Below are 24,310 nucleotides of genomic sequence, written 5' to 3'. Positions count from 1 at the left end.
TGATCATAAGATGACGGGCCTATTTATTTTAAAAAATTATATCCCGCCCTATATCAATAAGATCGCAGGGCGGCATACAGATAAAAGCATACAGTATAAAACAGTAAATATACATAGCGAAAAACAAATTAAACCATAAACCGAGTTAAAACGATATATAATTTAAAAGCAATAAAACTATTAAAACACTTAAAACAATGTGCCTAGTGAATTCAACCATTAAAATAGGGTTACCATATGACCGGATTTGCCCGAATTTGTCCGGGGTTTTGATGACAAATCCGGGAAGGGGGAGGGGAAATCCGGATTTTCCAAAGAGCAGCTCTAATGGGACTTAACAAAAATGCTTATAACTCCATCATTTTTTTAAGATAAAGACATGAAACTTGGCACGATGGTAGCTCTTAGGAAGGGCTTTAGTCATACCAAATTTGAAACAGATCCGTTCATCCATTGATTTTTTAGGAATTTTTAAAAATTAAGGTTTTAAAATTATTATTTTTAAACTGTCATTTTTAAAGATAAAGACCTGAAAGTTGGCACCATGATAGATTTTAGGTAGAGCTTTAGCTATACCAAATTTGAAACAGATCTGTTCATCCATTGATTTTTAGGATTTTTTTAAAATTTGAGGATTTAATTTTTTTTAAATGTTATTTTTAAAGATAAAGAGATGAAACTTGGCACCATGATTGCTCTTAACAAGGACTTTAGCTTTGCCAAGTTTGAAACAGATCTGTCCATCCATTGAGTTTTAGGATTATTTTTTAAAGTTTGATGTTTTAAAATTATTATTTTTAAATGACATTTTTAAAGATAAAGGGCAGAAAGTTGGCACCATGATAGCTCTTAAGGAGAGATTTAGCCATGCCAAATTTGATTCAGATCTGTTCATCCATTTTTTTTTAGGATTTTTTAAAAAGTTCAAAGTTTTAAAATTATTGTGTTTTAAAACTGCTGGAGCCATATCCTTCAAACTCAGGTTGTCAAACCTCCTCTTTTAGGTGTTGCACATTGAGCAGTTTCAGCCCTTGGCATTAAGGGGATCTCCAGTCTTTAGGTAAGAAGTCTTGGGCAAGCAGGGCACCTTTCCTGTTGCAGATTTGGTGGGCAGTCAGGTACCTGGAGCTCAGCAGAGGCAAGGCATCCACAAATCAAAATGACATTGAATCTCTCACTTGTTCTTTATTTCAGTGATTTTAACATTTAAGATGTTATGTAGAACAGATTTGTCTTAAATGTGTGCTGTAAAATCAGACATGTGACCAAGGCTATGTTCGGGTGGGCATGCCCCCTTGGTGCTGGACACGCCCCCTTGGGGGCCGGCCATGTTGTCCTCCTTTTTGGTTTCCAAAATATGGTCACCCTAATTAAAAGCTTTGTTAAAAAGCCATGATGTGGGACATATCTAAATATCTGGTGATGGGATACAAATAACAATGAACATACTAAAGTCTTTCAGGTACCTTATATATAAGTAACACAACACCCTTGCAATGTAGATATTATTGCCACCATGTTGCAGATCAAAAGGTGAAGCTGTGAGAGATATTTAGTGGCTTATAGCAACCTACTGAGTGAATGCCAATTGGGAGATTTAAATAGCAGTCTTCCTCATTCGCAGACTGAATATCATGAGGTCAAAGTAGATGTGATTGTGAATAGATTTTGTCCGATGTTTTTTTCTTTTGTCTTTTTAAGCACAACAAATGTAGCTATGTGTGTATCTTCCTTTTATTCTTTTTTGTGGAAGGAAAAACAGGTTGCAGGGAGAGATTTTTAGCAGAAAAACGTTTTTTAAAAAAGGTCTAACGAGACCTTTCTACTACACTGGTCTTCCGGTGGAATTTTAAGATGTTTTTAGGATGTTTTTAACAATGTATATTATGTTTTAATTCAGTTTTATGTATTTTATTGCTTATTGTTGTTTCCCGCCTTGATCAAAATAGAGAGGCAGGTAAGAAATACTATTATTATTATTATTATTATTATTATTATTATTATTATTATTGTTTCAGTCTCTACCAATTCATTTTGGGTTTAAAGAAAAGGAGGGCAAAAGCTTTATGCCACCAAGCATCATGTATCTAATGCACTGATCAGTGCCTGGTTGTTGTTTTTAAACATGTTTTCATGATATTATACTAAAATACAAAATAATATTCGTAAAACGCTGACAACATTTCTTATTATCCAGTTTGTAACAGATGTAGTGCAATTAACATCCATGCAGTGAACTAATTTAATTATATTTTCAAAGTGATACAAAACAAATAAGTCATCTCACCTTAGGCTGATGCCCTCAAACATAATATTTTTTTAAAAAAAATAAAGCCAGACTATTATTCATACACAATGAAGGAATGCTGTCTAATCTCTAAAGATAACTCTAATTAAACAGGCTAATTATTCATACTGTGGATAATGCCTGTGTCGCTACTAAGTACTATCACAACAGGAATTGCCTTGGCGAGCAAATTTACATTATCACTTTGGATTGATCATTGTTACATTACATTGATCAGAAAGATAAATCTATAACGATATAGTATTTCCTAAAGGGCAGTGACTACTTTAATGAATTTCTGGAGTGTGCAAATTAACTTCAGTGTCAAATTTCCAGTATGGTCCTGAATTTTTAAAGGACCGTACCTTAACACACCAGCTTTCACATCTCTTTAGCTCCATTCTTAGATTAACATTAAAGCTTTGTTTAACTTAAATGAAAGTAAACCACCAAAATTGCTTTATTGGGGGTGCGGAGCAGAAAAAAACTCCTAATTGTCAGTCCCATACCCTAAACCCTCCTTGCTAAAATTCTTGGAGAGGCCAAAGAGCAAAAAGATTAGGGCCCATTCATTAGAACTAAGGACTAAATGCAGATTGGAACCTGAAAGAGAATATCGTTCAGACCAAGTATTCTAAATGTACAGTAGGTTGAGGTGGGAATGAAGTGATGTAACAGATAGTAACAATTCAACACTGCAAATGTGGGAAATAACATTTTAATAATTTCCTATGTAAACCTTACACAAAAGTAGAAGTGTCTTTCTGCTTATGCAAATTACCTTATGCAAGCCCAAAATAAAACTAAAAATACAAAGACTACAGTTAAATTTGCAAAAAGACGAAGGCTACAGTTAGCCACTTCTTAAATTATTATTCTTAAAATATTTGTTCTCAATAGAGCAAACATAATAAATACACAGAGCATTCTTCTGAATCTGTTCCCAATGCATGAAGGACAATCCTATTTCAGTAGAGAGCTGTGCACTGTGCATCCAGGACCTACCTGTTGCTGTCCTTAACAGCAGTGGCCACATAAGGGGCAATGTTAGGAGGCAAATGGAAGCAGGTGAACAGTACTGTTCAGCGAGAAAGGGGACACAAGAAGATCCTTATATCAGAGCCAAGTCATTGTGACATCTGAAGAGATGTACAAATGTGCTTTGAGTAGCACATACGAGAGGGTTCCAGCTAGAACTATCTAACCTACTGGAATTAGTGAGATACCAACTCAGAGGCGGAGTCAGACACCAACTCATCCTGCGTAGATCCAGAAACTGGCCTGGGAGAGATGGAAATTGAAGCTCCAGCCAGTCTAGGAAAGTGCAGACTAGGAAGGAACCAACATGATCAGACACTGACCCCAATCAGAAGACACCTTAAACCATGGCTTTAACCATGTTGGTTAAGCCAGAAAGCCAGGCTGTGTTCAGAAGACACCTTAAATCACGGCTTTAACCATGGTGAATAAAGCAAAAAGCCTTATTCGCTGTGGTTAAAGCTGTGGTTTAAGATGTCTTCTGAACACGGCCCAGCTTTCTGGCTTAACCACAGTGGTTAAAGCCATGGTTTAAGGTGTCTTCTCAACGGGCCCACAGACGTATAGGCCAGCAGCCCCCATCACCCAAGCAAGCAGCTGGAGCCCTAAGGAACCACCATGCCAGCTATGCTGGGCTCCATGTTCACCTAGCCTTGCCTGAGGCAGTAGAAGGCCCAAGAGGAAACCATAAAACATGGGAGGAGTACCAGGCACTAAGCCAGAGTTGGTCCCATTTAAGAAATCCATTCCTCACCAACAGGCAACAGGCAGTCAATCATCAGGGCCCACACCACAATTTAAAGGTTCAGTTTGACTCCAACAAGTGTGAGAACAAGTTTTCCCCTTCAGGATTGTGTCCAGCTAATCCTTCATCCTGATTTCTGCCTAATCCTGACTATTTGCTGTGTGCCCAGCTGTTGTTTCCTGGTGGCCCCACAGACACCCAGCTGATGGCCCACGCTGCCTGCCTTGCACCTGTCCCATGAAGCTTCAACCTGTCCACAGTGGATCCTGTACTGTCAAGAGGCCAAAACGAGACAATACGTTTTCTTACCTTCCATTTGGGGATCTGCGTACTGTGTTATTCTATGCAGAGCAAAGAAATAACCCTACTGGGTACTGTGGACACAGAATCTCAGTTTTCCTATTAGTTCTGTTTTTTTTAGGAAAACCCTCAGTTAAACTAAAACCAGTCTGTTAGCTGCTGAGCTATATCTCCTCTAGAAGGTGACTTGGTCTTCTGGGGGGACATCCCGGGTCTTGAAAACTTCAATTAACATTCCGTGTTAATTACTATTGGGTGGGGAAGGAATCTGCCATGCATTTCTTTCTCTTCCGGTTGATCTGCTCAAAACAGTACTCTTTTATATTTACTCTATTCGTCCTGAATAGAGTAAATATAATCCCTTAGAAAACAGGAGTAGCCTCTGGTGTCCTTAATCCTGATTAGGAAGGGAGAGAGTCTGGGAACTGTGTGTCTTTTCTATGTCTTCCATTTGGGGAATGGTGCTATCTGGTCATACCCTGAGTGGTCCTCCATTACAGAAACTGCATTATACAAGGATCTGCAGCATGCAAGCTCTGTTCTGCACTCTTAAGGTTCTCATGCACAAAGAATACATCTTTTCCCATAGAAGTCTCCCGGTCATTTTGAGAGAGTGAGTTTAAGATAATATGCTGCTGAGTTTGAGGCCCATTAGACAGCCTCTGAGAGGGCTGCAGGGACAGTATCCCAATTAGTATGGGTTTGTGTTATGGAAACTGGGTTCCAAGGCTCCTTAGAGCGCCTAACAATAATCCCCAAACCTCATATTCTGCCAATAAAGGCCATTCTTGTCAGGCTGCAGCAAGGAAGAGAAGGGAAGCAGGCCCTGAGGAGAAGACGGCTACATCACCTCCCCACTGCCTCAGGTGTCGCTGGGCAGCAGCTATTCCATTCTCTGAGCTAAGAGACCAGCTTTTCGTTCCCCCTCTCCCTGAACTTTTGTAAAAGCCACTGTATAGCTCAAAGAATTGGCACCTGAGTTTGCTTTTTTCCTCCTCCCTCCCCATCCCCTTTCCTTTTATGGAGTATCTTTTAGATTGTAAATCTGAGGGCAAAGACTGTCTTATTTGTGATCTTTGTAATCCACTCTGGGAGACTTTTTAGGTGAAGAACAAGGAGAAACGCTTCAACTAAATAAAGGAATTGTCAGTTTTGGACCGCACTGCTCTGTGCCCTCCTGAGTCTGAATATAATTTTCTGGGGAAAAGATCAAACTGAAAGAGCTGCGTATGTGTAGGGCTTTGCTAGTCCTACTCACATGGCAGCCACTACACAGAGAGTGTACTGCACCGATTCTCAGGATTAGGCCCTAAAATGGGAAGAGCTGGCAGAATGCAGTGGCCTGGCTGTGCTGATTCTCCAGGATTGGGGCTAAGGAACAAAGGTAAGAAAGAAGAGGCAGCTGGCCTGGAGGCTGTACAGTGGCACCACCTTCTACAGGCTTGGGAAATGAGGGCTCCCTTCAAAAGGACTCCTTCAGTTATCTGAATGCATCTGTTGTCTCTACCTGAAAATTTGTTGCTAATCCTTGAGAACTGCTGGAAGACACAACAGCTCGGCAACTTCAACTGAGGCTGCAGGAAGGGGAATGGTGCTCCTAGATTCTAGCCTTCCTTCCCCAACACTGGGAAGTTGTAGTCCAACAAATCTGTTGTTTCTACTGTTAGAACAATACGACAGTGGCCTCTCCCACACTAGAGGCCTTCAAGAGGCAGCTGGACAGCCATCTATCAGGTATGCTTTAAGCAGGGGGTTGGACTTGATGGCCTTGTAGGCCCCTTCCAACTCTACTATTCTATGATTCTATGAAATCTGGAGATCAGTAGGTTGGGGAAGGCTGCTATATATGCATCATCCAATCAGTTTTTTGTAATATAGTCTGCCTCCTATTGGCCTGATGGGAATATAACATTTTGCAGAGTAGCTTCTCGGACCATCTGGTAACAAGAGAGAACACTCCCTTTGGTAACAATCAGATTTCACCTCCAATGGTGAAACAGATTACAAAATAAGCATCGAAATGTGCAATTTTTGGCACATAGCTGTTCCCCGTCCCCCAGCGCTGGACTGTATTAAAAACTATCCTGATGGTCCCAACTATTTATTTAGTACGATGTAAGAGACTAAAACATGCCTTCCTTCTTTATATGTGATATCATACATCCAGGCTCTTACTGTTACTTTCTCATTGTTTACTTTTTCAAGCGTGGCTAAACAGTTATGCAAGAAGGTCAATAAAATAACCTTTCCCCCCCTATTTACATATAATGGGAAATTTGACAATTCGACTTTCAAAGGAAGGAAAACATTCCGGTGCTGAGAACAGTATTCCACTGAATGCTTAAGTGTGACAGATGCCGTCACAGTAATTGCCAATCAGCCCATACACAGCAGCTGAAAACACAAAATACATCACTTTGATCTCCTTGGCTCAAAATGCATTTCACAATCAAGAAATCTGCACCATTTACAGAAGCTGTCAACCATGCAGTTAAATTCGAAAAGGTACATTTTGTTAAAATTGTAGGTGGTTTTTCATAAACGCAAATGCTGTAACTTATACGAAACAATCTATAATGTATTACAACTTCAAAAGCAAAAAAGCAAGCATTCCTCCCTTATTCAAAAGCGTAGCTCTTGAAAATATCTGTTTCCGAAAGGACAAAGGTCATCACAAAGTATGCTTAATTTAATCTTACTGCTAATTTGGTAAACGACTGCCTCACTAAATTAGTGTTTCGAGAAGTAAGGTATGTATAAAAGTACAGCTTGATTTTGTGTGTGTGTGCAGGAAGAAGCTTACTTACATTTTGCAGGCAGGTCATAACCACAAGTGATTTTGGCTTGTCCAGTTTGACATCCGCCCAGGTTGCGACATTCAGCAAATAGACAGGGCCCAGCTGCTCTATGTATACAGCCATCAACTAAAAGAAAAAGGGATAATGTTTTAAAACCTAGATATTTTCATTGGCTTCAGAAAGATGGGACAGAGCAAAAACAGCTCCCTACGATTGCAGTTCATTTGGGGCCATTATCCAACATGCAATATTGTTCGTCAGGTGGGGACTTAACATTATTAAGACAAGGCAGCAGAGGGGTTTTCACCTCCGCCCCCACCACTTCTTAAACAAGGAAGAAAAAGGGTTGCTGCCACTTGAAGGAGGACAGAGCTGCAGTTAAAGCTTGTCACTGTTCCCATTTCCTGGAGAATGGCCCAATGGAAACAAAGCTGTGTGATTCTGACCCTGTTCAGATGACACACTAAGGGTTCATCTACACCAAGCAGATATCCCACTATGAAAGTGGTATGAAAGCAGTATATAAAAGGCAGGAGCCACACTACTGCTTTATAGTGGTATTGAAGTGCACTGACAACTGTTGGGGCCCAGGACATATACCACATACCACTTTCATAGTGTTACATCCTGCTTGGTGTAGATTGTCATGGGCCCCAACGGTTGTCAGTGCACTTCATTACCACTATAAGGCAGTAGTGTAGATCCTGCAGTGCACTTCAATATCTCTATAAAGCAGTAGTGTGGCTCCTGCCTTTTATATACCGCTTTCATAGTGGAATATCCTGCTTGGTGTACATGAGCCCTAAGCCGCAATGGTTAAGCCTTTTGAGCTAAACATTATAGCATGTTGTGAGAACCGTTCCTTACCATGGTGGCTACAAAACCAGGCTTTAAACACGATCATTAACCATTTGCTGCAAAAGAGTTAGCGGCCTAACCATGACTTCACATGTCATCTGAACAGGCCCAGTGTAACATTGTTCCTGGGGATACTTGGGAGGATGGGAAGAAATGGTAGCCTCCATCGGGCAAAGATTTTTCTCTTGTTTAAACAAAGGAGGAAAAGGCCAAACTCATATGTGCCTCATCTTAAACCATGGTACACACCCTCCTGCTGAAAATTAATGGATTTCAGACATCCCTTAAAAGTTAAAAAAAACAAACACGTACACACACGTGAAAGCATGCACACTCTTGTGTGTGCACGCATTTGCACAGCATGAATGGCCTTGCAAAAGGGGAAGGGGAGAAATATTCAGCTCTGCTTTAAAACAAACACACTGTGCAGCTACAGGCATTTACTGTGATCATTTGCCATGGATATACAAATAAATAGAAAGATGCTGAGAATATATACAGAGGAGTTATCACAATATAATCTTGTCATGTTCATGTTCTTGGTTATTTACTTAGTCAATTGCCAAGTGAGAGTAAAATTTGGTTTTGTTGTCATTAAAGACACTGAGAAAATGAAAGCATAATTCAATATTACTTTGTGGAAACTATCTAATCCCTTTGGGTTAGTTGGTGGGATATTAAATGTTAGAAATAAATTAAATAAATAAAATTATTCCACTAGATTGCTTAGTACTTCCCACATCATAAAGTCTTTTTAATGCAGAACAATTTGCACATCACAACAACGTCTCTTCTTGAACTTCATTCACATTTCTTTTGTAATATTCTAAACATTTAATCATTTCAATCATAACAGCTGCAACTGTAATATCAGCTAAAAGTTACTGGTGCAATTCTTAGTGCTTATTGCCCTCAAGGGCCTGGAAGAAAAATATTAGCGGTGGAAGAATAGCTGAAAAGAAAAGAACAGGCAAAGCGGTTTTAGCCTATTCACAAGCACTGGGAGATTCCCCACCCCCACCCCAACTGAGTATAGAAAAGAAAAATTAAAGCCAATTAAAACAACACAGTAATTATTGTAAGCCTCCACATCAGTGACAATGCTAATAATTTATGACAAGAAACCTGTGGTCACCATATGTTCTCTTCATATGTTGAGATTATGGCAAGACACACAAACGTAGCAGAACATATTATTATTATTATTATTATTATCATTATTATTATTATTATTATTTGTATCCCGCCTGACAGATGCATAGTTTAGTGGGAAGAGTCCTAAATGTAATACACGCAATAAAAAAATCAAAGATTAAGGCAGGAATTTTGGCATTGGATATTTTTAAGGCTTTTGATTGTGTGAGCTGGCAGGCATTAAAGATTATATTAGATAAAATGGAATTTGGAAATAAATTTAAAACCATAATAGAACAGTTATATTCCCAAAATACAGCTGTAGTGGTGGTAAACGATGGACTCACTGATAAGATACGACTAGCCAGAGGTACAAGACAAGGATGTCCACTCTCGCCGGTCCTGTTTGTAATGGTAATAGTAGTATTGGCGAATGCAATAAGAGAAGATGGAGAGATAGAAGGAATTGGAGATGTAAGGAAAATAAAATTGAATATGTTTGCGGATGACACCCTATTGACTATTAAGAATCCAGTAAGAAAAATAGATAAAATTAAACAACAATTGAGAGAATTTGAGGAAGCTACAGGATTAAGAATAAATTGGTCCAAATCAGAGATGATTTTGTTTAATTATACTAAGATGGAAGAAAAGGAATGGGAACGAAAGGGAATAGAAATGAGAGTTAAGGAACAGATTAGATATTTGGGAATTAAAATTACAAAAAAATTAGATAATTTAGAAAAGGAGAATTTAACGAGGTTAAAAAAGAGGTATTAGAAAAATTGGAAAAATATAAAAGACTAAATTTATCCTGGTTTGGAAGAATAGCATTAATAAAAATGAAGATTTTAGCAAAGATTAATTTTGTGTTTAGGATGTTACCAATAAAAAATTCAGAAGTTGAGATAAAAAGTTGGTAAAATATTATTAACAAATATTGGAACGGAGATAAGAAAGCAAGGGTAAATAAGAATAAATGGTATTTAAGCCAAAAAAAGGGAGGATTGGGTCTCCCAAATATAAAATTATACTATGTAGCAAATAGGTTAAGACATATTGTAGAAGCAATTGTAGGAGTAGGAGATTTAGATTGGATGGAGGATAAAATTACTTGTAATGTAGAGATGAGTTTGGAAAATGTTTTTTTTAAGGAAGGAGGGAGAAAGTGGGTTGAAAGTATAGATAATCCACTCCTGAGGTCTCAATGGGAAATTTGGAGTAAATTTAAAGGGAAGTTGCTTCCGAGCAACTCTCCCTTGTCACCGGTAATAATGTTAAAGAATTTCCCAGAGGAACTGAAGGGTAGATTAAGTAAAATATTAAAAGAGAAAAATAAAAGGATTAGTTAAGAGATATAAACACAAGAGAAGATATGGAAGAGCTGTTAAAGGAGAAAAAATTATCTTGGTTAGAGTATAGGCAATTAGAACAGTGGAATAAAAAGTGGATTAAAGAAAATAGAGTTTGTAGAGAAATGACGAAGTTTAAGGAGTTAATAGTTAAAAAGGAAAAAGGTAAAGGAGGAAGTTTAGTCTTAAAAGGGTTAATGAGCGAAATATATAAAATATTGTTAGAAAAAGGGCTAATGGATAGTTCAGGAAAAATGGTATGGGAGACAGATTTGAAGGTACAAATAGGGCAACAGAGCTGGGAGGGACTGTGGAAACAAAGAGTGTTGAGAAGTATGTCAGTGAGAATAAAAGAGAATTACTTTAAAATTTTGTGGAGGTGGTACCTAACCCCGATTAGATTGAATAAGATAAATAATCAGCATTCAGCAAATTGTTGGAGAGGTTGTGGGGAAAAAGGAACGTATTTACATATGTGGTGGGAATGCAAATATGTACAAAGATTATGGAAGATGGTGTTTTTTGAAATTGAAGAAATAGTGGGAATGAAAATAGAACAAACACCAAAAATTGCATTACTGTCACTATTTGAAGATTTAAAATGTGGAAGAGAAATTAAAGAATTGATATCGAGTTTGCTGACTGCAGCACGATTGATGGTAGCTAGGAACTGGAAGATTCAGGGGGAATATTCTATTGAAGAATGGTATAGAGAAGTTTGGGATATAGCTATTAATGATAAATTGACTTGTAATATTAAGTGGAGGAAAGGTATAATTAAAATAAATGAGTTTGAAGGAATTTGGAAACAGTTCCTAATATTTGTGTTTTCTAAGGGAAGTGGGAAACCGCCAGCGGAAGAAAGCATGAGATTTTGGAAGCAGGAATAGATCCCGAGGTGGGGGGTGCACTTATATGTTAAGAATGATTATATTGTATGATAGGATAGGTTATAGATAATATTTACTCAATATATATGTATTCAACATTTATTTAAAATGTATGTAGTATGTTGTGTTGTTGTTTCTTTTTTGTAAGTTGTTTTAATTTGTAAAAATAAAATAATAATAATAAAAAAAATTGTATCCCGCCTTTTGCCCAATGCTGGGCCTCAAGGTGGCCTTACAAAGTTTAAAATATTTGGGGGTGGGGGGAAACAAAACCATAAACAATTAAAAAAATACACAATAAAATTATAAGACATTAACATAGATGGAGGGCTGGATTATTCTCCAAAGGCCTGCTTGAACAAAAAAGTTTTAGCCTGCTTCCGAAAGCCCATCAAGGAGGGAGCCAGCCTAGCTTCCCCGGGAAGAGAGTTCCAGAGCACCGGAGCAGCCACCGAGAAGGCCCTCTCCCATGTTCCCACCAAGCGTGCCTGTGAAGAAGGTGGGACTGAAAGAAGGGCTTCTCCAGAAGATCTCAAAGCACGGGCTGACTCATAAGGGAGAATACGTTCTTTCAAATAACCTGGACCCGAACCATATAGAGCTTTATAGTTCATAACCAGCACTTTGAATTGTGCCCGGAAACTGACTGGAAGCCAGTGGATCTGTTTTAACAGGGGAGTTGTATGCTCCCCGTAACCAGCCCCGGTCAACAATCTGGCTGCAGCTCTTTGAACCAGCTGGAGTTTCCGAACACTCTTCAAAGGCAGCCCCACGTAGAGCGCGTTACAGTAATCCAGTCGGGATGTAACTAAGGCATGTGTCACCGTGGCCAGGTCCGACATCTCTAGGAACGGGCACAGATGGCGCACTAGCTTTAACTGTGCAAATGAACTCCTGGCCACCACCGAAACCTGGGCATCCAGGCTCAGGGCTGAATCCAGAAGTACACCCAACATACCCAAATGAAAAACCTCTAACAGTACAACTTTTTATGCAAATGAAAAAAAAATCATGATGAATTCACCTCATGGAATTGTTAGATTCACTGTCAACGATGGGGTAGAATTTGACATTTCTGGCCCTACAAATCTTTTTTGGATTGGATCCAGACCCCAATAGGATTCCATGGTGCTCCACTGTCCCTCCCTTTTCTGCAACGTATTGAAGCAAGGAAGATGACTAGAAAGCCTGGCCTGAGCCCTTTTTAAAAACTCTGTTCCGTTTTCAGAATTAATCTCCCTAGCTCTGGCTGCCCCCTTTTCCCATCCCCCCTATCCCCACACAAACAATATTTCAGACATTGACTTGCATGCTGGAGCATTGTGTAGAGACAGAAAAATGGCTAATGCCTAGAGCTACCATCCACGAGACCAAGACAACCCCTCCCCTGGGGGGGACAACAACAACAGACAGCTCATTAGCATAGGAGGGGGTTCGCCAAGGACCCCTTCAATCATGAAGTCAGCTGTGCAGCTGATACTCATACTGTAAAAGTTTGAAGCATGGACAACGTTGCTCTTGGACACTGCCATACATGTGTGCAACAGCTTCCTAGGCATCAGTCAGGGCTGGATCAAGAAAATTTATCTTGAAATTCTGCTGTGGCAGGTTGTTTTTGGACAAAATGTGACACACACAAACACACATGCACTTCTGAACACCTAATTTGAGCAGAAGTTTGGGTGGAGTCCAAAGGATCAGGGGCAGAGCTTGATGTCTCCAAAGCCTTCCGGAGTGAATGTACGGTGGCCAACGCATTCCGTTTGCTACACAACAGGGCTTTTTAAAAGGGAAATTGAACTGCACAGTGATTGCAATGTGTGGCCAGAGGACGTACTGCTATCACACACCTGTGCATTTTTTCTTGCGTGCATCCTCATTGTGTTGCTTTGAGTCACATTTCATGACAGTTGGAAGCCTACACAGAGTGGGAGAAAACTGAGAATTTGAAAGCACTAATGCAGAAGAGACTAAAGCGCTTTAAGCATGTGGAGAGTTTTGGTCACTGTTGATTTAACTTGCCGGCTCCTGCCTATGCCAAAAATAAAATGTGATACACAGTAACCAAACTCAAAAGTTTAATTTTTGTGAACCGCCCAGAGAGCTTCGGCTATTGGGCGGTATAAAAATGTAATAAATAAATAAATAAATAAAAGCATTTGTTTGAATGTGCGAGCAAGGGTGGCTGCTTATGCATCACCCGAAAATGGGCATTTGCACTTCCAAAAAAGGTAACACAAATTTACACGTGCTACTTTTATGCATACATGCAAGTTTAGAAATAATTACTAGAACTTAGATCCCAAAGTCTTCATTTAATTTGCACATCACCCCAGGTTACCCAAATCAATCCTTCAATTAACTTACTCGCAATTTAATCACCCAACCTTAGATCTCATTTCAAAATCAGATTCCCTTCTATTAATTATCCCATTTCATCAATAATCATATATTTAGACTTCTGGATGGAGATGGAGATGTAGTCAGTTCATTCCTGCTTTGCTCCTGCCTTGATCCGGAGGGAGAGGCAGGTAACAAATAAATAAATATATCATTATTATTTGCTTATAAAAGCCTTTAGACTGCATTGTTATCTAACTATTTAGGTTTTTTCTTTTGCACGGACTTCGTTTTGCCTTTAGTTTTTGTATAATTACCTCCTGTATTTTGAGGGGGGCTGTGAGGATGGCTCCCCTGAAAACTACAAAAGCCGTAGGAACACCGAAACTCCAGCAGCTAAATCTGCCAAGACCAGCTCCAGTCGATTTCGGATTCCATAAATATGATATAGAGGGCTGTGAACTCCATGGATACTCATCTTCTGCAAATGGAGTCTAAAGTCAACAAGTTGGAGGATCGAACGTGCATGCCCTCCTCAACTACCTACCAGTTTCTTGGAAGCTAACACATGGTTAGCGCAAATGGATTTTCAGAGCCCTTATGACAACTAAAAGACTTATATTATCACATTGGAAGGACAAATGCTCGCCTCCCATAATGCAATGGACTGAGGACTTAGCAACGTTAGCAACACTTGAACGGGTGTTATATAAGGGTGACTTGCGAGTGAATAAATACATGGATATATGGTCTGCTTTTCTTGAAACCTATGCATAATCCTCTCCTTTTTTTAAAAAATAAACAGTATACCTGCTGGGAAAAATGATGATATTCCTATATATGTAAAAAAAATTCACGATTTTTGTTGTTCCGTTTTCTTAATATTCACAATAAAAAGAGAAAAAGATAATCATATATTTAATCCATCTACCTATCTCATAACTTGAAGCAAAAATAGCATGTGTGGTTCCATTCACAAGTTAGCCATGGTGGACTCTTTCCTTTGGGTTCCTATTTATTTGTGAGGGGAGCAAAAGAAGGAATTCAATGGATTTCAATTGAGTGACTGAAATTGGAGAATTCACTCCAATTGGAGTATACTTCCTACAAAAGAGACCTACAGAAGAAACCACAGCTTCTCTTGTGTTCACAGGCCCTCCCACCACCACCACAAGTATCTTCTTCCCAAAAAAGACATCCCCACTAAGCAGGTGGGTCTTCTCATTCACCTGAAAAGCAGGCAGGTGAAGACGAGCCAGCAGCTGTGCTGATGCTTCCTGCTGTTCCATATAAATTGAAGCCTTTTCTCTGAAACTGCTGGCCTGGGGTCCACAGCCCCCTCCCCAGAAAACTTAGGCCCCAAGCCTAAGGCTGAGCAAGCCCGCTCTCGGCTGTGCCATGCCCCACATAAATTGAAAACATAGATGCCCTGGGAAAGGAAACAATTTTGTTTCCATTTCCTTTCAAAGGATGCTGTCTGCAAGAAGGAATGGTATCTCCTATCTAGGGGCCACTATTTCTGCCTCTGTACAGCATCCCTCAAAAAGAAATGGAAACATGTCATTTACCTTTCCAGATAAACAGTCAAGTTGGGCACTGGGCTTCCTGGGGAAGGGAAGGCAGGCAGTAAAAGTGGTCTGGGACAAGGAGAGCAAGATAAATGGCAAGGGGGGGAATGTGAAGAAAAATGCAACCCCTCACCATCTTGCAGCTAGGCTCGTGAGTGAGTGATGGGGACAGAGTTCTCCTAGCAGGCTTCTCTTGGCCCCAGCCTAGACATGGCGTTCTCCTTTGTGAAGGCTTAGCCTCAACAGAAGATTGCTTGACAAAGTTTGTTTGGCAAGGGCCTAATCTACACTAAGCAGGACACTGCACTATGGAAGCAGTATGAAAGTGATATATAAAAGGCAGGAGCCATACCAAGCAGGATATAGTGGTAAGAAAGCAATATATGGTATACGTCAATGGGCCCCCAACAGTTGTCATTGCACTTCAATACCGCTATAAAGCAGTAGTGTGGCTCCTGCCTTTTATATACCACTTTCATGACACTTTCATAGTGCAATATCCTGCTTGGTGTAGATTAGGCCAAGGTCTGGCTCTAAGGAAGTGCAATGTATAGAAAAGGCTCTTGCTGGACACAGTATGGCAAAAGCTCCCATATGTACCTGCCCAGACCTTAAGATCATCTACAGGAGCCCTTCTCCGTGAGCCCCTGCCAAAGGAAGTGAGGCAGGTGGCTACTAGGAGGAGGGCTTTCTCCGCTGTGGCACCCCGGTTGTGGAATGAGCTCCCCAGAGAGGTCCGCCTGGCGCCTACACTGTACTCCTTTCGTCGCCAGCTGAAGACCTTTTTATTCAATCAGTATTTTAACACTTAATTTTAACTTAAATTTAAATTTTACTGTTTTAACTCTGTATTTTAATCTTATATCAATTTTGCTGCGTGGTTTTATCCTGGTTGTGCTTTTTATACTGTATTTTGTAATTGTGCTTTTAACCTGTTGGTTGTTTTATTGTGGTCTTAATTTTTGTGAACCGCCCAGAGAGCTTTGGCTATTGGGCGGTATAAAAATCTAATAAATAAATAAATAATAAATAAGCTTTTGTCAGCAGTCCAGGGCTTGCTTGGGAGTAAACATTTGATGAGATAAATATATATATAGCTTAACCACTCATGGGATTGGCAGGGCAGCACAGACATGAGCATAAAAAGAGGGCCTGAAGAACACAGGCCCTAAAGGAGGAAGTGAAAATACGCTATTGCTCAGTGGGTAGAGGTATCTTAAGACGTTGCTTGAGAGCTAAATATAACCCTTATCCCAGGCTATGTTGTTGAACGTTTGTGAATTCATCAATTGGAATTCATATGTTGTTCAGCTGAACTTACTCCATTGCTTTGCAGATACTGCTGTATTGGTTTGCTGACCATTAACACCATTACACTGTTTCGATGACTTCAGTATTGTAGGACAGCACAGGGATTGGGGCTTGCACCTCTTTGCTGAAAATAGTATAGAAGGAACAGCTAGAACAGAGACACCTTTCAGCAAGAAATGTCTAACACAATTAGCTCCAGATTTGTTAAGAAAGACGAGGTGCCACTTAAGGCTTTCAACACGGACCCTCTGTTTTGGTCAATTCTAAAATGGTCTGCCTTTTTCATCAATGAAGCCTTGCCCTGGGCTCACCAGAAAAGGTCCACATCTCACTTCAACCTGAAACGCAGAGGGACTGGAGCATTCCCTTTTACCAAACATGGGGCCTTGCTAGACCTACCAGATGATCCGGTCGGAAGTCGGGGTGAGGCCACACTGCAGCTAGCGTGTGCCATTGCCCCTAGCTAGACATAAACACGCGACGGGGCAAGGGAAAGCCCCGTCGCGTCCTCCAGGTTTTTTTCTCTTAAAGGGTCATGTGTGCAGGAGCGCACCAATGAAAAAGTAAGTAATTTTTTTAAAAAATAAAGGGTTCCTCGCTCCTCCTGCCCGATTTCCCCACACACACAATGTCTGATAGCCTCCCTGCCCGCTCGCTCACCCGTCCTCCCCCCGTCTGCCATGCCCTGTCCCCATTCTTCCCCCGTCCACCATGCCCTGTCCCAGTTCTTCCCTGTCCGCCATGCCTGTCCCCCGCTCGCCATGCCCGTCCCTGCTCGCCATGCCCGTCCCCCGTCCGCCATGCCTGTCCCCTGTCCGCCATGCCTGTCCCACGTCCGCCATGCCCGTCCCCGTTCTTCTCCCCCATCTCTCCTGCCGGGTCCGTTCTTTCCCCCCATCTCCCCCCCCCGTGATTCCCCCCCGGCCCGATGGGCACAGCGCTCCTATGAAATGCTGTGCCCAGTCCGTGGCTTCTCCCGGCTACTCACGAGCAGCCGGGAAAAGCCACGGACCCTGCTAGACATTCCGCAGCCCCGGCCTCAGGCCAGGGCTGCGGAAAAGCCGGACCATAAGTGGATCCGCTTATCCCGGTTCAAGGGAGGACTTAGCCTGGCTTGACCCCGGGATCCCCTGTCATCTGGATGCACAGGAGGGAGACCGGGCCTCACACCGGGCTAACTCCTCATCTAGCAATGGCCATGGATGCAGCAAGCCATCATTGTTCAGTAACTGTGAGATTTATTGTTGTTGAACATTGCGGCATGGTTTTGCTTTTGCTTTAATTGTAGTTGATTTATTGTTTAACAAATCTGAGTTGTACACTTTTTCCCTTTTGTGCTCTGGACTCCTGTTTCAGATTAAGCTGTGTAGCAAACCCTTAGGGCTCTCCAAATGTGTTGGACTACCACCCCCTGGGGCATGTGGGAGTTATAGTCCAACATCTCTGAAGGATGGGTGGCTGGGGCATGCTGGGAGTTACAGTTGAACATCTCTACAGGATGGCAGGTTGGCGAAGGCTGCCTTAAACTAATCAGTATCAATGCTTACAATAAGCCTGTGAAATCCTACTACAACTAGCAAACTTCCCTTTTATCTCCAAAATATAGCACAATGCCGATGGTGGTAATGAGAGTCACATTCATGTCAGGAGGGCCACAGGAAGTAGGCCTACAGGACTTCTGTTTTCAGACAGAGCTTCAAAAACTGGCTTAAAAATCCAATTTAATTCAAATTTAAATATAAAAGAGGACAGGATATATGTTCTATTTTGGTAACATCATTCAGGGCCTGTTCAGACAACACACTAAGCCATGATTAGGCCGCTAACCCTTTTGCAGCAAATGGTTAGTGAGCATGTTTGGTTAGGAATGGTTCACAAACATGCTAAGCCATGATGTTTAGCTCAAAGTGGCTTAGTGTGTTGTCTGAACAGGATCTTAGTGTCCATTTCTGCAGGTTTGGAGCCACGACGAAAATATGTGTATGTGGTGGTGGGGGTGTAGGTTTCACCAAGACCTGGACACCCACCCACCCCGAGAATGTTATTTTCATGCTTGAGGGGGCAGTACAACACAAAACAGCACACCACTAGCACACAATTTAGCATAGGTTTGGAGGGAATATAAAAATGTGGCTTTTGAGAATGTCTCAGTATACACTTGTGGGTGGTGTCATAAAACAGAGTTTGTGGCACAAAACAGCACAAAATTGTCACAAAATATCGGCACAGTCTTGAGATGGATGCCGGATTTGGTTAAAAGAGCCCATTTCAACCCCTTTTGAAATGTTTTCCCTAACAACTCAATGGGAGGCAGGGATTGAAGAAGATCATATTGGGAGCTGTTGATCTAGCAGTGATGGGTATACAATTCATCGCTGTCACTTAAGCTAGCAGAAACAGAAGGCCTATCTTTTATTATGCTTTAGAAACTCAACTGCACGCTTTGATGTGTTTTATGCCTTTGTTAGGTTTCAGGCAGCCTAGATTTGAAAACACACAGACACATACACACACACACACACACAAATGATTCCTTTTAATACCCAAACTCCATCCTGAATCTGCCTCATTAAATTTACAAGATGCTATTCTGAAGTGTATTTTAATCATCACAGGCAAGTACAATTATAGAATTGCATTTTCAAACCTCTCCATTTGAAACATTCAGTATTTTCCACCTTAGAAATAAATGTACAAAATATGTGCTTCTGCTGCTAAAATCCTGATTGCCAAGAAGTGGAAGTGTGACTTCCCACCTACTGTTACATAATATTAGATAAATTATGGGATATATAGCTCTAATGGAGAAGCCGACAAGAGGAGAGCAGATGAGAATGATGAATTTCTAAAAAAAAAAAGCATTTTGTTCATTATTTTAAACCCTATTATAAAGGTGTTATGTTACAATACATGAAATTTCTCTTTTATAAAGCTGGGATCAGTAGGAACTACACACACACACACACACACACACACACACACACAAAACAAATTATAATTTAAAAGGTGGCTGCTAATACCTAAGCTGTAAACTCCATTATATTTTTAAAGGAGAATACTAATAATACTAATACTAATAATACAATTCCTTGTAAACCAATTGAGAATTCACACCTAGCTCAAACCATGTAACGTCTATACACATAACAGGTGAATGGGATTGTGCTTGCCTGCCCCAACACTGAACCTGCCTGATGTTCACTTGCTGGGTATGGTTAATTGGCATCCACTGTGCATTGAGTCCAGGGCCAGCCCAAGACATTTTGCTGCCTGAGGTGAAGTACAAAATGAGACCTTCTTCCTTCCATTCAATGTGAAATAGCCAACTAGACTGGCAGATGACACTTTCTCCAACTGACAATGGCATAGCATCCTCCATCACCCCTGAAGATGGCAGGTAAGCTTAAGGAGTGCAAGGCAGAGCACATGGCACACGATTCTCTTCTCCAACACTTTGCTGCTGCCTCCTAGCATTTGCCACCTGAAGCAATAGCGTCATTTTGCCTAATGTTAGGGCTGGCCCTGATTGAGTGTAATCCTTACAATTTCTAATCCCTGATTTTGAGGGTGAAGAGCTCTATGGATTGGGGCTGTGTGTACAGATCCCAATTACATGTAACATCCACTGTATGGATGTCAAGCAGGGGAACTGAAGGCAGGACAGGCAGGCACACGCCTCTTCCCCCTCCACGTATGGACAATGTGAGTTGGGTGTGAATAGAACACCACCATTAATGGACTACTCAACATGTGATGATCCAAATCATTTTTATAAAGATTTAACATGATATTTAGGAAATTTATTTGGGGAATTCCCCCTCCGCCGTGATTCCCCCTCAAAAAAGTACAGTTGCCTGTGGAAAAAGGAGGTTTTAATGTCCCTGATCTAATTCTTTATCACAAATCATATCTCGTGTGCTAATGCGTGGTCTGTCACCCCCTCATCACGACAGCCTCCCTAGGTAAGTTTAGAATCTGCATATCTGACACCAGTTGCCAAAAGGGTGGTGTTGGGCCCCGTACACCTTACCCCATCTCTCTTTCAGGCAGCTAGAAAGGCATGGCACATGCTGGCACACCAGTTGCACTTTGCCCCCTTCTCATGTGCCAAACAAACAATATGATGCAACCCTGGCCTGAAAACACAGCCCGGCCTTTTCTTTGGAGGCAGTGAGCTGAGAGGCGCATCCTCGCCCTGGATCAGCTATTGGGTGGAGACTGTGAATTTCTCTCACTTGCAGGCCTAAAGAGAAAGTAACAGTTGCATCAAAGGACACATTGGCAGCACCTTCCAATGGAGCACATGTTGTGCACCCTGTTTGGACTGGCTGCATTCAGTGCCTCAAAGCACTCAGAATTACTGCAGGACCTGATTCTGGCCCGCTTGCGTTGGCTGCCTATACGTTTCTGAGCCCAATTCAAGGTGCTGGTTTTGACCTATAAAGCCTTACACAGCTTGGGACCACAATACCTGACGGAATGCCTCTCCTGACATGAACTTACCCGCTCTGTATCTAAGGTCCTCCTGTGCTCTATATCTAAGGTCCTCCTCTGAGTGCCTACTCCAAGGGAAGCTCGGAGGATGGCAACAAATGAGAGGGCCTTTTCAGTGGTGGCCCCCCAATTATGGAATGATCTCCCCAACGAGGCTCGCCTGGCGCCAACGTAGTTATCTTTTCGGTACCAGGTTAACACCTTTCTCTTCTCCCAGGCATTTAACAGCATTTAACAACATGTGCTGAGTTTGTTTGTTTTAACGGTTCCCAGAATAACTGTTTTTATAAGGATACTATTGTTTTTATGCTTTTTATTTTTTAAACTTCGCATATTCGTTTTTAATGTTTACAGTTTTTAATTTTTGTAAACCACCCAGAGGCTGTGGGGCGGTATATAAATGCAATAAATAAAATCAATCAATCAATAAATTAGCTCTATGCAAGTGGCCAAATCAACGACTGCTATTTACAGAAAGTTCTTGACATATAGTAAGCTTGACATTCAGAGAGGAGTGGAATAGGGAACTGGAATGTCACATCTAGCCACGCCAATGGAAGCCGGCTGTGACTTTGATATGGAATATTCCCCTCACCTGAAATAAGGCCTTATAGAGCAGGAATGGCTCTTTAGGGTGTACTGGATGCCGCAGCGCCTGAGTTGGAAAAACTTTCCAGTACAGGCTGGTGCTGTGGGATGGCAGATGCATATGATGTGGGCATGTGCAGTCGTGACCCCCTTTTGGATAGACAGCATTAAGTGCATTAATTTTGTTTTGGGTACTTCATTACAGATCAAAGATGTCCAGGCATTACATTTCCACAGTGTGGAAATTATCCATTGACCATCAGCAGTAGACTATCCAGGTTCTCATGCTGGCTAAGAGACTCAGACTGCAGGGGTGGAAGGACGTCCCGTCCCCCGGTCCCCAAACCATACAAGGGGCTGAGGATCTCACAGTTCTTGCATCCTTTGAGAGACTATACTACAAAGACAGCTTTGCCCTCATAAACAATGTGACATCTGGTCAGCATACTTCAACCTTTATTAGTAATTTCCCCCTTAATTTTATGTCATTTATGTATTGTGTGTGCGTTGGTTATATTTGGAAATTAAAAGATGAATAAAAACTGTGAATATTAAAAAAAAAAACACTTGATGACTTCGAAGCTATTAAATGTGGATAAGGTCAACAAAACTTTCATTAAGGGCAAAACACAACAACCACAATTGAAATTCTGATTGTTGTGTGTATTTTAACAGAGTTCAAATTTATTCCTAAACCCCTCAGAAAAAAGATTTTGTATAGCAACAAGAATTTTTGTTATTAGAAACAGAAAAATATTAATGCATATTTTAGTTAATGGTATGAATTTAACAAGGAAATACTGTTTCACTAAAGCCTCAGTAGAGCTATTTGTTCAATTCAATACAGTCCGGTTCTTTTCCACATCATACGAACCAATCCTGTATCAATGGCTGCTCTCAATCCAAACCTTGTCTTGCACATCTGAGGGAAATGACATTTAGAGCATTCAGTACTGAAGCTAGCACTGGTGCTAAATAAACGTTACACCAAATTAGTACAAGCAGAGTACTAATTTTAATGCAGAGGAGGAGGAGGAGGAGGAGGAGGAGGAGGAGGAGGAGGAGGAGGAGGAGAAACGGCAGTGTAAATGCTCCAGTCCTCAGAATCCACAAGGAGAACTCCCAGGCTGTCTTCTGGAGATCCCAGGTGTCTGTTTAAATGCTTCAAGGCAGGAGGGGATTATGTAGTCATCGTATTGCCCACCACCCTCGTTCTTCTATTAGTCCTCTTGCTCACCTCCACACCCCGCCTGGCACAAGCAGGGAGATTCCAGTTTTATCTCACAGCAAGCAGGAAAGGAGGATGGGTTAGAGGGCCAGTGAGAGAACAAGGCAGGAGATTAAGTGACCACGCCAATTAATTTGCCATCCCTTTAGAAGCCTTAAAAGAAGCTCCTGCTGAAACGCCCAATACCTCTACCTACAGGAGGTTGCACTTCTCTCCATAGCAAATTTGCACATGTATTTATGTAAAGGCTGCAGCAGTGGCATGATCGATGGCATTTGTTGCACAAACAGGGAAGCAAACTGTTCATTTCCCCCCACCCCCACTTTGATAATAATTGCTTAAGAGAAGATGCAAAGACACAAGCGTTTGCTAGGGGGATTTCTGCTTGAAGTATATTAAAGACAATGAGTGTAGCATTTACATTTGTCAAAGAGCGCCTGCAAAAAAAGCCATAGGCAATGTCCTTTCAAAGCACATAATAAAAGAATATTACAAAGCTAAATGCCTGTTCATGAATTACTTACACAGTGGCCATTTTAAAACTCTCAGCAGCTCTTCAAAATTTAATACTTAAAATTATACAGCAGACACTGGACAATTTAATGATGTACAATGCAGATGAATGTATTTCTTACTGGGGGGGAAATCTTTAAGAATTGCAAATTAATCCAAGGCACAGCAAACAGCATTTACGGTGCCAGGGGAAGCTTTGTTAACGAAAGAACTCAGCCTATCTAGCCTTGCTCCCACAGATGGTGATGAAAATGGTAACAAAGTCAAACACTGCAGCAAAACTAAGAAATCATACAGGGAACGGCATGCCACAAACTTCTTTTGACCTTGCAGACTCTATGCAATAGAGAAGAAACCCAGTGTATTTTTTTAAAAAAAAAATATCCTAAGGATCCAATCATTTAGCACTGAATTTTTTTGCTTTTCCCACTAATTCATTCCCCTCCCAGTATCCCATGCAACTGTGGAGAATTGATAACAGCCAAGGGGGCCACATGCAAACCATGGACTACATCTTACCCACCACTGGTCTAAGGAGTGTTCTATCTGTTGTGAATACTGTCAACCCATCCTGGTGATTACTAGGACCACCCCTCAGGGAAAGAGTCCGTGAAGAGCTATAGCAGGGAGACTCAGAAGGGAAGGCCACTAGGACGTATGTCTGATGTGGTAAAAGCCACTCACACTGTGCTCTGTGGCTTCTGCTGACATGACAAGACATTACAGAAAGGGAGACATGTGGAAACTAAAGAAGTTGATGCATTTGGGCAATACCGGCAAAGCCCATCTGGGAGAGGAAACAAATTCCTATCTCGTGACTATTTTCCACTTGCCCTGCCTATCATGGAATTCTTGCTAATTGTGCA

The 24,310-nt window shown here is 41.2% G+C and overlaps 1 protein-coding gene across 4 annotated transcripts in view; it reads right to left on the bottom strand.

The window, feature by feature from the left end:
- The window catches only part of MACROD2 (mono-ADP ribosylhydrolase 2), a 1,544,544-nt gene that overhangs the window by 1,158,673 nt on the left and 361,561 nt on the right, over positions 1–24,310 (bottom strand). For all 4 annotated transcript variants that reach the window (XM_063125349.1, XM_063125348.1, XM_063125350.1 and 1 more), the window contains one exon: positions 7,178–7,294. In XM_063125349.1, coding sequence (XP_062981419.1) covers positions 7,178–7,294 — 117 coding nt within the window. The remainder of the gene's footprint in view (positions 1–7,177; positions 7,295–24,310) is intronic.

This window comes from Elgaria multicarinata, chromosome 4 (assembly GCF_023053635.1).
Source record: "Elgaria multicarinata webbii isolate HBS135686 ecotype San Diego chromosome 4, rElgMul1.1.pri, whole genome shotgun sequence".
NCBI classification, from domain to species: Eukaryota; Metazoa; Chordata; class Lepidosauria; order Squamata; family Anguidae; genus Elgaria; species Elgaria multicarinata.
This window is presented reverse-complemented; position numbering and strand designations above follow the sequence as displayed.